The sequence below is a fragment of the Electrona antarctica genome (genome assembly GCF_951216825.1).
Source record: "Electrona antarctica genome assembly, chromosome: 15".
Classification (NCBI taxonomy): domain Eukaryota; kingdom Metazoa; phylum Chordata; class Actinopteri; order Myctophiformes; family Myctophidae; genus Electrona; species Electrona antarctica.
In genome coordinates, this window is record NC_136796.1 from 33,735,180 (window position 1) to 33,750,201 (window position 15,022).

Genomic DNA, 15,022 nt, shown 5'->3' on the forward strand with positions numbered 1-15,022 from the left:
TGCTTGCTTATTAAAGGTGCAGTTCATATGTGGAACACTAGATGGCAGAGGTGGACAAATCACCAGGCGGAGAGGAGTGAAATTGTAGAGATGACTGTGTTCCAATCAACCAAAATGTGTGTGGCAAGAGAAAGTGAGGTCAGACAAGGCTTTGAATGATATTGCTAATTAACAACTACCACTGGTTGTCTACCAGTCCACTATGGCTAATGTTAAGTCAAATCTTTGCTTTTGGTGGTCCCTGGAACAACATATTTGGCGGTCAATTACATATAATTCTGGGGGTCCTTGACAACAAATAGTTTGAGAAGCACTCAAACAGAAAACTGTCATGATTTTGAAGACATTTTGTAGAATCTGGTCTCCGTCCTAAATGGGTTAAACTCATGTATCCATCTTGTGTTTTATGGCTGTCTGACTGTGTCGCCTGCGTGTCCCTTTCCAGGCGTATAAAGAAGAGACACATCTACGTAATCAGCACAGTGAAGAGACCCGTTCCGCTGGAGCACTACCTGTACACAGGAAACAGCAACAAGACGCAGAAGGAGCTCTTCCTATTGGTAGATGCCACGGGACACTTCCTCACTAACGGGTACGCACAACTAGTGGTGAAAAAAGTACTTGCATGTTTTACTTAAATAAAAGTATGAATACTGCAATTTAGAACTACTCAACTACAAGTAAAGGTAGTAAAGGTAATAAAAATGTATTTGAGTAAAAGTATTGGTATAAAAATGTTACTTAAAGTACCAAAAGTTGAAAGTACTCATTATGCAGAATGTCCCATATCACAAGTTCAAAATGTAAAAGAAAAATGTTTTGAAAATAGCAGATCTACAAGCTCACAATGCAACACAAATCGATTCGCCAAAAATAGCAGATCTCACTCACAAACTTGTAGATAGGCTATTTTGGGCCAACGTGAACGTTCCCCCCAGAATAGGGACGTTGGAGATTCAAGTGTTTAACCAAAGTGGCATTTTAAGTATAATATTGATTATCACGATAATATCCTTAATCGCAATTATCACAATCACAATAATGGAGACATGTCATTTTTCCCTACTTCTGTCCGCCAGGTACTATGCAGCAATTGACGCAAAGAAAGAACGGACCAGTAAACACGCCCAGTCGTTTGGAACAAAGAACACGTCTCAGAACACAACACCCAACCAGGTTCTCTTCCTGTACAAATGTATTTTTAGTATTTACATACTTTATATACCGCGCAGATGTTCTTAAAATATATATGGTCCATAGGTCCATATACAATCTGTATACAGTATATATAGAATTAGGTTTAATTTTCCAACATATGAAATAATTGCTTTGCATTTATGGCAAGTTGAAACGTAGCCCATTATGTTTTAAATCTGTTTGCCACCAGGACAAGGCGGTGTGGCTGTCTCTCCTTCACTCGCTGTCTCAGAGGCAGCAGACTCCCGTGGTAGCGTTCACCTTCTCACGGAACCGCTGCGATGACAACGCACGCTCTCTGTCCTCCATGGACCTGACCTCGTCCCCGGAGAAGGCGGAGATCCACTCTTTCTTCCAGAAGAGTCTGAGTCGACTCCGAGGCGCCGACCGGCAGCTCCCCCAGGTACGAGCAACACACAGGGAATTATTTTAGGCGGCGATTCACAACCTGTGGGCCGGGCCTTACAGGTGGGCTGGGAGGGTATTACCAGTGGGTACCAAAATAACTGGCAGAATACTAACACCGTATTGATAAGTGAAATTAATATAAAAAAAAGTATTAAAAAAAAAAAAAAAAAGTCATGGTATATTTTCTTTAAAACCCTGAAAAAGAGTTTTCATTGTGATATTGATAAACGTTATGTTAGTTCCATCGATCCATGCCGGAACATAATCAATTGCTTGAATAAACAAATCTATAAATGCATGACAGGATGATGTGTAGACCATACTGTAGGTGTGTAGCCTGTAGAGACAGAGAATTGAAGGAGGGCTGCAAGCTAGAATGGAACGTAGGAATGTAGCCAGCTACCGGCTGGATGGAAAACACAGCCACTTTAACCCATTCTGGGCGGAAACCCCTTTTGGTGAGTTACCCTTTCAGGCCCGGGAACCCATTTTTGGGTTCTGTACAGTATGTACAATATTCAAAAATGTAAACTGCTGCTATATAAATATTTGAATTTTTTCTGAGAACTTAGGTCAGGATTTAGAAGGCGTCTTTAGAATCGGCCTCAGGCCTAAATGGGTTAATTAAACAGTTATTTGTTAATGAGTGGATTTTAGCATGGTCAAGGCCAAAGTCTCTTTATTGTCAGTGTTAATTTATATACCTCATTTCTTTGTTGTGGCAAAATAAGTTATTACATGTCGTTGCTGTCGGGAGAAAACCACCTAACTCAATTTTTTAGTTTTTTTTTTTTCCTATTGAACACTCTTTACGTCTGTGTGTTGGTTTAAATACTATTAAACCAATGAAAAGTAGTAAAAAGTAATTGACAATATATAAAGTCACAATACAAACTTTGATGAGGCAGTATTGCTTTGTTTTAAAAATAGAACATTTACTTTTCTTTATTTCCAGAAAAACTAAATGTTTTCATTTCCTGAAAATTTTACATTTTGGAGTTTTCTTCCCGACAGCAGAGATATTTTAATCATGTCATATGTTAAGGTTGTTGTATTTCAAAAGTATTTGTACTTTATTTACACGAGCACAATCACAACACGAGGTGTGTATTCGTATAATTACATCTAAACATACATACAGTAGCGTATATACAAACATGATAGTAAATGTATATATATATATATTCATCTGTACATTACATGTATAAAAGGCACTGAAGGTTGGTGATTCCTGTCGTAGATCTTGTTGATGAGAGACTTGCTGAAAAGAGGAATAGCCGTCCATCACAGTGGGATCCTGCCCATTCTGAAGGAAGTCATTGAGATGTTGTTCTCCAGAGGACTGGTGAAGGTGAGACATGCATCACTGTCAAATCACTTCAATTAGTATTTCAATTACAACATCTATTTTGATTATATTATATTATATTCAAGGGGAATGACACCCTGGCCTAGGTAGGCCTAGTTTGCAGACTGTTTTCCTGTACAGCAGTAACCTGACTGTATTGAGTTCACAAGGCTGTTCAAACTAATTTTAGAGAACCAAGGAACCCGTATGCACGAGCAGGCTGGGACCAAAAGAACCTGTCCACTCATTAGATGCAACTAGACCTGTACGTGCCCGTCGGCCACCGGCCTACTTGAGAACGATGCAACTTGGGAACCTAATAATACCCGTTGTCATAGCACCCGTTTTAACTATCTGTCTGTGTCCCTTTTGTGCCCATACTGTATATGGAGATCTCTGTATCTGCCTGTGTCTGTTGGGAATTGATGGGAATTGATTACATTAAACTGCGCATGCAGTCTCAATGTTTGTAAACAAGAAACCCGTCTATACAATTTCACCCAATACTTGAAATGATATCGGGTGAACGGCTGTGAATGTGAAGTAACAATACAAACAGACCACCGGTACGGTATTCTTTGCGGGGGAAAAAAAGAACAAAGTCTCAGCTATAAGCCATTATCGGCATCAAACTGGTGATGATGGCTTGTTTTTGAGTTTAAGGCTGTCAGAACACCTGTAATTCATCACGTTGTATCAGTCAAGAGTTAATAAATGGGATATTATTACTTTAATGCCAAATGGCACCACACGGTGGTGCTTCCATTTGTTTTGTTAGAGTTCAGAGTGGTTAGAGTTCAGAGTGGCGTGCACACAGTACCCTCTGACCTGTCTGTATTATGGCATAAAACAGTACGTGAGACCTGAGGTTCAAACGTTTCAGAGAAAACGACTGAAATGCTGCATCTTACATAGAAAGCAGGGTTATTATAGTAAACTTAAGTCTAAAAAGTGAAAAGGAAAACATATATATAATGAACACTGAACACTAATTAAAACTAGATAGAATTGCATGTACAATCCACATCTGCTGTAATGCATTCTTTCGTCCTACTTTGTCAACTTCTATATTAAGGGCTTTCCCCACTGCGGAAAGCCCTTGAACTAAGACTAACCTAAAACTAGTCAATTCCTAAAACTACTTTTCTGCACTAAATTAAGGCTAAACTGAAATGAAATACCAGACTGAACAAGACACCAATAAGTGCTTTGGCTGCTGTTTTAATGTTTTTAGCCACTGCTCCTAATGGATTTGTTTTTACGTCCGGACAACCCGTCCAGGCCAGGCTTCAGACGTGCCTCCTCAGATCTGAACCCATTTGATTTCGCGTTAGGAACCTGTTGCGAATTACTTAAAATGGGGAAAAGGCAAACCTTTATTCAAAACGGACTGCATGGTACCGTTGCTGGCAGACTGCACAAATAAAACAATACATTCACACCCGCCTTGAATTCCAGATCAATCACACACAAGTTTCACATTGGTGTCTTCTGCATTGTAATTCAGCTAGTTAGAACATCTTGGATGTGCAAGGCAAGGCGGTGCCATTTATTTGTTTCTGCTGCAATTACATCATTTTGTTCTTATTACAAGCTCACCAAACGTTTCAGCAAGAATTATGTTGCAGCCTTGAAAAAAACACACTTGTGTGAAGTCAGCGGCACCTTTTATCATGATGATCAAGTTAACTTGGATGCCACATTATGTCACGGAGGGTACATACACACAAAGCTACGCATTGGAGCTGCTGGCGCTGCTCAAAAGGGATAGGTGGGGTTTAAATAATGCCATAATGAGAAATGTTTGGGCTGTTTCACCCGAGATTTTGTAGGCTTCTCTGTAATACACCTATAGGCCTGGGGGGAACATCTTAACAGGTTTAGTATTTCAGTTTTTTGGGCACCTCCCATGGGAAGGAGTCTCGGCCAAAGTGGCCATAGACTGCGGTTCTCTGATACATGGGCTTTTTCAGATCCAGCTCCCTGACAATGACCCCAGGGCGGAGGTCAAAGTTCCTCTTTACAATATCAAGCAGCTCTCTCTCGCTCTTTCTGGAGGTCCCATAGTGGAAGATAGAAATGGAGAGGGGATGGGCAACTCCAATGGCGTAGGACACCTGAACCAGCACTCTTTTGCACAGCTCAGCCTTAACTAGGGATTTAGCCACCCAGCGAGCAGCATATGCGGCAGACCGGTCTACTTTAGTGTAGTCCTTCCCGGAGAAGGCTCCGCCCCCGTGGGCACCCCAACCTCCATAAGTGTCGACAATGATCTTGCGCCCCGTCAGACCGGCATCTCCCTGGGGGCCTCCAATCACAAAGCGTCCGCTGGGCTGCAGATGGTAGATTGTGTCATCGTCCAGATACCTACATGGAACGACCGCCTTGACGACCTTCTCCTTTAGGGCATCTCTCATCTCGTCCAAGTAGACATCCTCGTCATGCTGTACGGAGATGACGATGGTGTGCACGCGCACTGGAAGCATGGCGCCACGGTCCTGCCGGTACTGAACAGTCACCTGGGTCTTCGAGTCCGGACGAAGCCACGGTAGAGTGCCGTTGTGGCGCAGTTCTGCCATCTTGGCATTCAGCTTGTGGGCGAGGACAATAGTTAGAGGCATACATTCCTCTGTCTCGTCGGTGGCATAGCCAAACATCAGGCCCTGGTCCCCTGCCCCGATGTCCTCCTCGTTGCGGTCAATGTGAACGCCCTGGGCAATATCAAGCGACTGCTGGTCCAAAGACACAAGAACATTACAGGTCTTATAATCAAAGCCTTTGGAAGAGTCGTCATATCCTATGTGGCGGAGGGTATCCCGCACAACCTTCTGATAGTCCACTGTGGCATGTGACGTCACCTCGCCTGCCAGGAGGACCATCCCGGTCTTGACGAGAGCCTCACACGCAACCTTGGCGTCAGGGTCCTGCTTGAGGTGGGCATCCAGTACCGCATCACTGATCTGGTCACACACCTTGTCAGGATGTCCCTCTCCGACTGATTCCGATGTGAACAAGAAGCTGTTGTCCTCGGTGCAAGAATCGGAGACACCATTCATTGTTCAAGTCTTCTTTTGTCTTATGTGCCGTACCCTTTATCAGAGTACTTGAAGACCAGTCTATGACATAAGTCATATTTTACAACAGTATTATGATGTCAGTCATATCCATCGTTGGATCGTTGGAATATGGGAATAAACCCCATATTTGGGAAAGAAATCATGAAGTGTTATCAGAGTACTTGGAGACCAGCCTTTTTTCCCAAAAAATATTTTTATTTGATAAAACCGGTGTAGATATAGATACACACCCCACAGTACATAATAATTCTCCCATTTCTTCTTCCCTCCACAACCCCTTTATTTGTTTGACGACAAGTAAATAATACACACAATTGGAAAGGAAACGGAAGAACAATAGTACATTAGTACAAATTCAAGCCATACTATAGGCAGTGACTATATGCAAAAAATCACACCCGTGTGAACTGAGTGGTGTAAGGTCTTATATAGACTGATCAGCTGTGGTCTGACGTAATGTCTGACGTAATGAAATCACACCTGTGTGAACTGGGTGACCATAGCAACCATGCTCATTTTTTGGTACGAACAGACAGACAGACAGACACGTAAACTAACAAAGCCAGTTGTAGGAGTGGTTTACACCACTCAAAAACGGAAAACAGAATATATGTCAGTACAGTCTATTTGGCCAGTCTATGATGTCATTAATCTATGATGTCAGACATTTCCATATTTGGGCCTTATGTGAATGTACGATAATACATGATAATACTTACGCAAAAGTCATATGTGTCTTTGTCAAAGCATAGCATGATACAAACCTTATTCGGCACACATTATCTTTAGTTTACGTCCATTGGCAGGTCAAGTCAACGAGTCATTGTTGGGTCGACACAAATGGTTGACAGAATGAGTTCGAGTCATGTCATCTGGCAGTCAGAGGAGCTGGTGGCCTACCTTCACCCCTCTCCATGGACTGCAGGTTTGGCTGTACTAAAACACAGAACCCCCGGAGGCACAGGAGTCAGCATCTTTAACTTGGGACAGAGGGAATATTTGGCCATGCTGCGCGGGGCGAGGGCCGTAGGGGAGCTGCTGTGTGACAGGCTACACGTACAAAGGTGTGCACTTGTCACCAGGCCTAACAGAGACAAACCAGCTCAGATCCTTATTGTCCCTCTGCACGGCCTTGATGCCGAGTGGCGCCCCCACTTGGCTGAAGAGGTGGAGTACATCCCTCACGACCGGGGCTACTGCACCTCCAAGAGTGGCCCTCGCTGGGCTGACGTCCGTCTCACCGAGCTACAGGCTGAGATACGGGCCAAACTCCCCTCCCCCGAAGCCCCTCCCGACCTCGCCTTCTTGGGGGACGATCCCGACCACTCTGGCCTATTCTCGCGCATCGTCCGTGGCGAGGAGCAGCAGTGGCGAGTGTGGGACGGTGAAGATCACGTGGCCTTCCTCACCCCGTTCCCCAACGCCCCAGGCCTCACGGTGGTGGTTCCACGCCGACCTTTAACCTCTGATATATTCAGACTGGATGAGGGAGATTACGAAGGACTCGCACTGGCAGCCCAGAAGGTATCAAAGCTTCTGGAAGAGGCGCTAGGTGCTTGGGGCGTAGGTCTGATATTTGAGGGGTATGAGATTGACTATGCCCATGCTAAGCTGATACCACTGCTTCTTCCATCGTCGTCAGGGGAGGGGGTTCCCATCACTGGCTCACCTCCTGCACAATTCTGTCCCACCTATCCGGGGTATGTGACCTCAGAAGACGGACCTGAACCGAGCCGGTACAGTTTGCAGGAGTTGTACACCATGATTACTCGATGCTGAGCCGTGCTATCCGCTCCAGCATGTGACTTTGTGTAGATGTATGTGTGTGTGTCTATTCCTTATTATTCCGCCCCCTGTGATGTCATTTGGGTCCTGTGTCAATAATCATCTTTATTATATTATCTTTTTTAGGGGCGCTAGCCCCTCGATACAGCTTTTGTCCCCACACGTCTCATATTTGCCACGGACAATGAAAGGAGAAATTAGGTCATATGTGCCTAAAATATGACGTAAATTTGCGGCGACACAAACATTAAATGCCATTGATAATGAAGGGAAAATGTATGTCATATGTAGACGAGCAAATCGGCTAACCAATCACATAAATTCAGCGAGACATAGCCAAAGCATTTCCGCGGGGCCCCAGACAAAAACGTTGAGAACCCCTGATTTAACGCACCTATACTATAAATTGTAATATAGGTTTATTCATTTCATTTTGCATGATTCCTGTATACTTTGCTGTGAAAAATGGTTTTGGGGGTTCTGTGTTTGTGAACATTAGGTCCTGTTCGCCACTGAGACATTTGCCATGGGAGTGAACATGCCTGCCAGAACAGTGGTATTTGACAGCATCCGGAAACACGATGGCACAGGATTCAGAAACCTGCTGCCTGGTAAGCTGGCTGTCCTCTGGATCTGTCTATTTCTGTATCTTGTCTGTCTGTCAGAAAAAGTGCTACTTTCACTTTTATGATGTATCATGCAAGATGAGAGCTCGGAACTTGGAAGTCTTATATGATTTGTCCGTCTATTGCTGACTCTGTCTCTCTCTCCCTCTTTCTTTCTGTTGTCTGTGTCTGTCTCTCTTAGGGGAATATATCCAGATGGCAGGTAGAGCTGGTAGGAGGGGTTTGGATGCAACAGGAACGGTGATTATCTTGTGTAAGGCAGGGGTCCACGAAATGGCAGATCTCCACGTGATGATGCTGGTGAGACTGGCATACTGGTATTACATATCATATAGACTCCTATTAGATGTGACATAGATTTCATATGACATACAACTATTAGATATGACATACAATAATAATATATATTAATCCTGGTCTCTATACTGCCTCCCCCTGGTCAGCTTGGGGGGGAAAGGAACTGGTTGGAATAACCGGTGTCATTAAATTAACACAGAGCATTTTACAGTTTAGATCCCGTACCACACTGTAATAAGAAAAATCACTCCCATATGATGTAAATTCTCCATCATTGTCAATTGCATTTAATGTTTGTGTTCAGACAGAATCTATACTGTTTATAAGAAAAACGGCCAAAGGAGAGGCAATGTGTTTTTATTGTGCTTTGTCCTCATTTATGTCTAATTTGTACTTGGTTGTGTGTCGTGTCGCACACCTAAAATAGCAGATCTACAAGCTCATAAGCTTGTTTTTGAGGTGCGCTAGCCCCTCCTATAGAGCGCCGAAGTCCTGACATCACTCGCTCATCCCCTGGTTCTGCCTGGTTCACGGAAATAATTTCTCTATGGAGAATAACATGGGCTCATCTTAAGATCGTTTCATATATGCATTGTGGTCCAAAAATAAACAAGCTGTCTCTGCTCTATTGTCAGGGAGGTGTCTCTGTATCGTTTGCGACAGTCAGTCATTCATATATGTGTTTCTAGCGAGAATTTAACTAATTCAGTAGCAGAGACAATAGCGTTTTCTCTCAGTCAGTTGATTCTTCATATCCATATGAGTGAAACGGCCGGGATGACAGTGTTTTTCAAACACAGTTCTTATATGTGGATTACAATGCAAATAAAAAATACATGAACCCATGGATTTGCGCCCTTTACCGATATTGACGTCAGACTTCGGTGCTCTATGTCCAGCGTTTAGTGTGCGTGTAAACACAAGCATTAAATGCCATTGATAATGAATGGTCAGTTTTGAGTGTTTGTGTAAACACCAACAATAAAAGACTAATGATTGGCCAGAATGAGATGATGCATGATGACGTACAATTATAAGAGCGCCCCTCACATTATACGGGTATGATTTTTGAGTGGTGTAAACCACTCCTACAACTGGCTTTTGTGTGCAGAAAAAAATGAGCATGGTTGCTATGTTCAAAATAATTTCTGACGTAATTAAATCACACCCGGGTGAACTGGATGACCGTAGCAACCATGCTCATTTTCTCTGCACAAAAAAAGCCAGTTGTGAAATCACATCCAGGTGTGATTTCATTACGTCAGATCAGAGCTGATCAGGCTATATAATACCTTACCTTATATAATACCTCACATCGGACAAAAACTCCAGCTGAATCAACTTCATGGTCACAAATCATCACATCAGAAGACGAGTCTACCTAGCCAAAGATCTTTAACGTCAGACATTACGTCAGACCACAGCTGATCATGCTATATAAAACCTTACACCACTCAGTTCACACGGGTGTGATTTTTAGGTATACAGTAGCATGACACCTGTGTGCAACGAAGTATTGTGTCACCCTTTAGTTAGATGTGTGACTGAAACAAGAGGTGCGCACAGCGGCACTGTAGAACGGATATATCCACCAGGCCAAGTCTATGAAGTCAGAAAAACAACGTATGTGAAAAAAGAGGTGTATAGCTACTTCCTTGGTGTACTGGCTGTGTGCCTTAGAACAGTTGGCGCTGATCGGTTCAGCAGTTTGCATGATTATCCCCAGACAGACGAAGAGGCGAAAACATAATCCCACCCCGCTTTCCTTCGGCCTGGCAGAGCTAATAAGAACTACCGGTATAACACGTATGTGTATGTGTGTCCATCAGGGTAAGCCTACAGTCCTCCATTCTCAGTTCAGACTGACCTACACCATGATCCTCAACCTGCTGCGCGTGGAAGCGCTCCACGTCACTGACATGATGAAACGCAGCTTCTCCGAGTGTCACAGAGACACACAGGTACATTCCAAAGCCATTCACTTACAGTCAGAGTGTCACAGAGACACACAGCTACAAGCCAAAGATATTCACTTAACAGTCAGAGTGTCACAGAGACACACAGCTACAAGCTAAATATATTCACTTAACAGTCAGAGTGTCACAGGCACACACAGGTACCAGCCAAAGATATTCACTTACAGTCAGAGTGTCACAGAGACACACAGCTACAAGCCAAAGATATTCACTTAACAGTCAAGAGTGTCACAGAGACACACAGCTACAAGCTAAAGATATTCACTTAACAGTCAGAGTGTCACAGGCACACACAGGTACAAGCCAAAGACATTCACTTACAGTTCTACATTTATATACCATATCGAACAAGAGTAAGTACAATGAACAATGATCTAGTGTGGTTAAGTGTAAAAAGGAGGTTGGATTATTCATTACTGTGTTTTGTCAAAAACATAATCACAACTAAAACCCCAGCAATAATTTATCATTGTTCTCAAACAAAGAACGTTTTTTGTAGATGTAAAGGAGATATGAGCTATAATCCCGATATAATATGATTTTTGTTTTGATGTCAATGTGAAGACTTGTACTTTGAGCTAGCTATCAAATGTATTAAACATGCTATGAGGTGATGTTTTGTGTTGTATTGTATTGTATTGTCGTGTTGTATGAATGGTGTATGTAATGTCATGAAATACTTCGTTTTTGATGATGGTTTTGAGACCCCAGGAAGAGTAGCTGATGTCATGTACAGCAAGCTAATGGGGATCTAATAAATAAATCAAATATTGATTAAATGAAGTGACTGGTTTAGTGAAATTAAACAGAGCACACAAAGATTGATCTTGCCGAGCACCTGATCCTCTCTCTCTCTCTCTCTCTCTCTCTCGCTCTCTCTCTCTCCCCCCCCCCCCCCTCAGGCCCAGGAGAAACAGATCAGGCAGCTGAAGGAGACTCTGATGTCTCTGCCTCCACTGGAAACGGAGGGACAGCTCTCTGACCTGCTGCCCTACTACAGAACAGTCACCGAGCTACGCATCACCGCAGAGGCCCTACAGGTGCACTCCCACGCACATAGCACATTGTTTTATTTCCAGTATGTCTACGTACATACAAGGAATAAGGGACATAAACCGTTATATAATAGTTCGGTCAGATGATCGTGACAGTCAATTACAGTCCAGTATATTATGCCTGAGTATCAACCACATTGATCTGTGCTTTTCAGCAAGCGACTGTGGAGTCGATCAACGGTCTGAAAGCTCTGTCTGTGGGACGAGTCGTCATCGTCAACAACAAACAGCACTTCAACACTCTGGGAGTCATCTTACAGGTACCATCAATCAATCTTTATGTCAGACTCTAATGTCCATATAAGACAATACAGGGGACACAACAAAGTAACATGTAAAAAAGCGGCACATCTAAAAACCATACAGACACCCTCTCCAATGCCTCTAGCTCTTCTTAGGCATGGTTAAAGTCATTATAATTTCATTTTTTGAGTCATTCAACCTCATCATAAAACTACATCAGTTTCCTGAGAACGGCGTCTAGAGTGGGAACACCACTGTTTGCAAACAATTGCCTGGCACTGGTCCACCTCGGGAGCCTCAGCAGGATTCTGAGAGCGTCATTATATGCCACGTATTATATTTACCTTTGCTGTAGCTGCATCACGAGAGGGCAGTGTACAGTAAGCTTTTAAAAAGGGTGATCTGGACATCATCAGTACACATAAGATTTTTATCATCAGTGATCACAGAGGTCATCCCTAATAATTTGACCCAGATATCTGACCTTATCAACTTTTTCGGGCCAACGACCCCCTATCAGTAGCAAAGGTCAGCTAACATAATGGTCTTCCTCTGTGTCCAGGTGTCCAGTGACTCTGTGAATCGTACCTTCACCACCCTGATCATGTGTGAGAAGGGGAACGAGGACCTGGTGGAGAACAGCCCCAATGCTGGAGGTTTACCTCACCTGTACAACACAGCACTGTTCGTACCTGAAGGTTGGTTCCACTCACCCAAGGGCCCAAGGACTGTTTTGGCATTTTAAGCCAATCTACAAGCTCACAAGCATTCATCAATCGTAATCAAGGCAAAAGATTGATCGGTTTTAAGTCATATCGTCTGCGTGTGTGTGTGTGTGCGTGTGTGCATGTGTGTGCTTCAGGTCCATGCAGTCACGCCGTACAGAAGTTGAAGCTGCAGGATATCTCTGCCATCACGGTGAAAACTCTGAAGGTGATTCCTGACAGGATCATCGACAACTACAACAAGAGACAACAGCCGCGCTTCAGGTGTGTGTGCATGTGATCTGGATCAGTGGTTCACCCCCTTGAGGAGGTTCTAGTGGCTCCCAAGCTAAATGGTTGATAGTTGGGAACCAAATGGACCCTTATGTCCGAGTTACATCAACACGTTTTACACTTACGGTCCCAGAGATGCCACAGACGAATAACAGTCTAAGTCCACACTATTGATCCATAATGTATAAATGATAGATAAGGGTTCAGGACAATGACGCCTTTTCGTGTAGGGGTCAGAATGAAATTTGGATTTAGACTGTTTTTTGTCTGTGGTACTCAGATTGTAATCTAATGCAATGCAAACTGGGGTTTCCTTGAAATTAAACAAGTTTGATCTAAATGTCTAAATGCCACTCCATGGTTTCCAGGTTTGAGGATGCTGTGATAATGAACTAAGCTTTACCTTGGCTGTTTTATAAAGCACAACAATAATAATATAATTATTCTAATCATAGGCAGGACCCTCCTGGCCAGGCCATCTCCACGGCGACACAAGAGCTCCTGCGCTTGGCGGAGGCCAACCCGGGTGGCGTCGCGACCCTTGACCCCGTGAATGACCTTCAGCTGAAGAGCGTGGACGTGGTGGAGGCGTCAATGAGGCTGCGCGTGCTTCAGGACAGCCTCAAAGACTTCAACTGCATCCACTCGCCCACATTCTCAGAACAGGTGTGTGTGTGTCTTTTCCTGGTCTCCTCTTATTTCTTTGTTTGTTCCTCTACCGTCACCTTTGTTGTCTCCGTGGATGTGTTAGGTCGTAGGCAGACTGCAGATCGGATGAGTGCCGTAGAGCAGCTTGTTGTACTTGACTGACTGACTGTATCTGCGTGTGTTGTTGGAAACAGACTAATTAATCTATCATCATCAATCATTATGACATCTTCCTGTCCTACTGCTGTTGAATTATGTAACCCCCCCCCCCCATGTGTGTGGTGTGTATGTGTAGTTTGTGCGTATTCAGGAGAGGATGAGGGTAAAGGAAGAGTTGGAGAAACTGGAGTACCTGGTGTCTGATAAATCTCTGGCTCTGCTCCCTGAATACCATCAGAGAATCGAGGTATGACCCCTGCCTCAAAGACTACTGCCACCGGCATGGGACACACCTCAAAAACTATGTCCGATTGTCAGCCACAAATGCTCAATGACGGATTTGCTGTCTACATGTCGAAGTGATTTGCTGTCTACATGTCGAAGTGTCCTTGGGCAAGACACTGAACCCTACACTGCCTCCAATGAGTCGGTCGGTGTGAGCTTGCCACCATTGGTGTGTGAATGTGGGAAGTGAGGACGCTGGCGTCGACTGTTCGCCGCTTCTCCTACCAATGTATGAATGAATGAACCATTGTAAAGCGCTTTGAGCACTTGGAAAAGCGCTATAAAAATGCAATTCATTATATATATTACTGGTTGCCAAACCTTTTAATTTCAAGGACCCACATAACTGAGAGTTACAGACCTGTAAGGGTTCCTTTAGAACCATATCAAGGAACCCTGAGGGTCCCTAGACCCTACTTTTGAGAACTACTGATCTTTAGAATTATTACTTCCCATGGAAATGTTGCACTTCTTACTCTTGACACTGTACAAATTGCCTTCCCAGGTCCTCAAGGCCCTGAACTACATTGACGGCAGTGGGGCGGTGCAGCTGAAGGGACGGGTGGCCTGTCAGATCAGCAACCATGAGCTACTGCTCACAGAGCTACTGTTTGAGAATGCCCTGAGTCCAATGGCCCCCGAGGAGAGCGCCGCCCTGTTGGCCTGTCTGGTGTTCTCCCAAAAAACACAGGTGGAACCACACATCACCAACACACTGCAGGAGGTAAGACTACTGTCTCATATACCATCTCCCTTTCAGCTTTCCTGTATCACGCATGCACATGCGTGCACACACACACACACACACACACACACACACACACACACACACGTGCACACACAAAAGGAAGCACTCACCCAGGGCAGACTTCACACATAGAAGAAGGCCTGCCCTGTTGTAATGGCACTTTACCTGACTA

At 44.0% G+C, this 15,022-nt stretch overlaps 2 protein-coding genes across 2 annotated transcripts in view; one reads left to right on the forward strand and one right to left on the reverse strand.

The window, feature by feature from the left end:
* Nucleotides 1-15,022, forward strand: part of skic2 (SKI2 subunit of superkiller complex) — a 28,467-nt gene that overhangs the window by 10,028 nt on the left and 3,417 nt on the right. Inside the window, exons 14-27 of the mRNA XM_079522158.1 lie at nt 446-592; nt 1,080-1,176; nt 1,388-1,600; nt 2,846-2,956; nt 8,315-8,426; nt 8,623-8,741; nt 10,568-10,699; nt 11,617-11,754; nt 11,925-12,029; nt 12,575-12,710; nt 12,875-13,001; nt 13,466-13,676; nt 13,954-14,064; nt 14,608-14,826. Of these exons, the coding sequence (XP_079378284.1) occupies nt 446-592; nt 1,080-1,176; nt 1,388-1,600; nt 2,846-2,956; nt 8,315-8,426; nt 8,623-8,741; nt 10,568-10,699; nt 11,617-11,754; nt 11,925-12,029; nt 12,575-12,710; nt 12,875-13,001; nt 13,466-13,676; nt 13,954-14,064; nt 14,608-14,826 (1,978 nt within the window). The remainder of the gene's footprint in view (nt 1-445; nt 593-1,079; nt 1,177-1,387; nt 1,601-2,845; nt 2,957-8,314; nt 8,427-8,622; nt 8,742-10,567; nt 10,700-11,616; nt 11,755-11,924; nt 12,030-12,574; nt 12,711-12,874; nt 13,002-13,465; nt 13,677-13,953; nt 14,065-14,607; nt 14,827-15,022) is intronic.
* Nucleotides 4,834-6,009, reverse strand: LOC306938637 (S-adenosylmethionine synthase-like; the record flags this gene model as incomplete). Its single annotated transcript, XM_079522899.1, has 1 exon — nt 4,834-6,009. The coding sequence occupies one exon, from the start codon at nt 6,007-6,009 to the stop codon at nt 4,834-4,836; it is 1,176 nt and encodes a 391-aa protein (XP_079379025.1).